The sequence below is a fragment of the Lactuca serriola genome, chromosome 9 (assembly GCF_051521515.1).
Source record: "Lactuca serriola cultivar US96UC23 chromosome 9, Lser_US96UC23_V15, whole genome shotgun sequence".
In the NCBI taxonomy this organism is placed as follows: domain Eukaryota; kingdom Viridiplantae; phylum Streptophyta; class Magnoliopsida; order Asterales; family Asteraceae; genus Lactuca; species Lactuca serriola.
Window position 1 is genome coordinate 71,480,418 of NC_136416.1, and position 2,913 is coordinate 71,483,330.

Below are 2,913 nucleotides of genomic sequence, written 5' to 3' on the forward strand. Positions count from 1 at the left end.
CACATAGGATTCTCTTTAATTCCACACATGTTGCATGCATTCCTAAGATGTTGGGTTCCACTATACACCCACGTCCCTAGATATTAGTAGCATTAGTTCAATCATTTTTTATTTAAGCATTGTAAGTTCATATGAAAAGGAAAAACACAGAAAATTGCTCCAGTTTTGCTTCTCTCTCTGACATTCTCTGGAGGTTAACCACCTCGAATTAGGTTCTATCACTTTGGCGCTTTCATTCCACTTACCATGCCTCCTAAGCCAGAAACTAAACCCGATGAAAACCCTCCACCTCAAGATCATCTTCAAGCTTTACTCCACCTAACCACCGCCACTAATACCCGCCTGGATGTCCTCACAACGAACATGACAAACCTTGTCAATCTTATCACCAATCAACACATAAACCAAAATCCACCCCCACCACCGCCTCCACACAACCCACGTCCCCCAAAAATTAATCTTCCCAACTTTGATGGCTCAAACCCACTTGACTAGGTCTTCCAAGCAGAAAACTATTTCACATACTACAACATCCCACCAAATCAACGCCTTGCTCTTGCTGTCTTCTATTTCACAGGTGATGCACTTAGTTGGTACACGCATATGTCCACCAATCACCTCTTGGGCACCTGGCCTGAGTTCACCCAAGCACTTGAAACGCGTTTTGGACCCTCCACCTATGAAAATCATCGGGCAACACTTTTCAAACTCCGCCAAACATCTACAGTGGCTGCCTATCAATCTGAGTTCGAAAAAACTAGCAATTGTGTCGTTGGCTTACCAACTGAAGCTTTGCGAGACTGTTTTATCTCCGGACTCCGTGAGGACATACAGTCAGAAATTGCCATCCAAAACCCACTCAACCTCCACCAAACCTACGGACTCGCCAAGCTCATTGAAGAAAAATTCAGCAAGTCTCGCCCTCGCCCTACCTATACACCCCGATCCCTCACCTATAATAACACTCAACAAATAACACCCATCAGTACAACAAATCAGATCACCACCCAACCACCACTCTTATCGACACCACCTAAACCCAAACCCACCATACCGTTCACTCGCCTTTCACCGGAAGCCCTCCAAAAAAGACGCGTTGAAGGCCTCTGCTTCCGTTGCCCGGAGAAATTCCGACTGGGACACATTTGCAATCCGCCCCAGTTCTTCCTAATAGCTGATAATGAGGACACATCAGATGCCACTCAACTCACCATGGATGTCGAGACCACAACGAACGACACCATCACAGATACGATCACAGACCAGACTCCACATTTCTTGTCTTTATCCGAGGCCGCCTTCTTTGGATTACAATCACCCAGAACACTTCGCGTTACTGGTCACATCAACGGACACCCGGTCACAACACTCATAGATTGTGGCAGCACCTACAATATTATACAGCCTCGCCTCGTATCCCTACTCAAAACCACACCAGCAACAATCACGCCCTTCCCTGTAATGGTCGGAAATGGCCAACACCTAGAGTGTAATAGCTTTTTCCCAAATGTGCCGCTAGAACTCAATAAGACTACCTTCTCAGTTCCTTTATTTGTCCTCCCTGTTGAAGGAGCAGACGTCATATTGGGTGTCACTTGGCTTAGTACATTGGGACCACTGGTCGCAGACTTCTCCATTCCCCAACTCTCATTCACCATCAACAATCACCCATGCATCCTACGTGGTGAACCTCTTACATCACCCGTGTCACCTAGCTCCCTACACACTCTGATTCGCAAAAATTCAGTTGCTTCATTTCATACTCTCATCTGTCACCATCAACCACCAGCAACCATTCATCCAAACCGACAACCACATCCTAACACCACCATCGAAGCCTTACTACACCAATACCAAAAACTCTTCGACCCACCTCACGAGTTGCCACCCACACGTCAACATGATCACCATATTCCATTATTCCCAAACACCAAACCTATTAACGTCAAACCATACCGTTACCCACATTACCAAAAAGAAATTATGACCAACCTCATATCTGACATGCTTGATAGTGGCGTAATTCAACCAAGCCAAAGCCCATACTCTTCACCAATCCTACTAGTTCAAAAAAAAGATGGAACATGGCGTTTCTGTGTCGATATCGGGCACTCAATGCAGTCACAGTTTGTGACCGATTCCCGATCCCAACTGTCGATGAACTCTTGGATGAACTTCATGGGGCTAACATATTCTCAAAAATTGATCTTAGGTCCGGCTACCATCAAATCCGTGTCTCTCCAGCAGATATACACAAAACGGCATTTCGCACAATTGACGGTCACTATGAATTTCGCGTTATGCCATTCGGCCTAACAAACGCCCCATCAACATTTCAAGCAGCCATGAATGATCTCTTTCGTGTCGTCTTACGTAAGTTTGTCCTAGTTTTTTTCGATGACATATTGGTGTATAGCCCTTCCATGGATAAACACTGTGAACATCTACAGTTTGTCTTTCATACACTGTTGACCAACAAGTACCACGCCAAAGAATCCAAATGTGTGTTTTGCCACCATTGAGATACCCTTTTTGGGTCACATTATCTCAACTAAAGGTGTTAATGCAAACCCAGAAAAACTTGACACAATCCAAGCCTGGCCCACCCCCACATCCTTTACAACCTTACGAGCCTTTTTGGGCCTAACAGGCTATTATCGGCGTTTTGTTCAATCATATGCCCATATTGCCTCACCCCTCACAGACATACTTAAAAATCCCACCTTTATTTGGAACGAGCATCACCAGAAAGCCTTCACACAATTAAAAGAATCCATGACCCATCTTCTTACCCTAGCACTCCCCAACTTCAACGAACCGTTCGACCTCACCACTGATGCTTCCGGAGTCGCCATCGGTGCTGTGTTATCACAACAAGATCAACCAATCTCGTTCTTCAGCAAAAAGCTTTGT

At 45.3% G+C, this 2,913-nt stretch overlaps 1 protein-coding gene across 1 annotated transcript; it reads left to right on the forward strand.

The window, feature by feature from the left end:
• Positions 1 to 246: 246 nt before the first annotated feature.
• LOC145075818 (uncharacterized) lies at positions 247 to 2,522 on the forward strand. The gene is made up of 3 exons (XM_079021919.1): positions 247 to 375; positions 496 to 2,126; positions 2,213 to 2,522. The coding sequence occupies exons 1-3, from the start codon at positions 247 to 249 to the stop codon at positions 2,520 to 2,522; spliced, it is 2,070 nt and encodes a 689-aa protein (XP_078878045.1).
• The last annotated feature ends 391 nt before the right edge of the window (positions 2,523 to 2,913 follow it).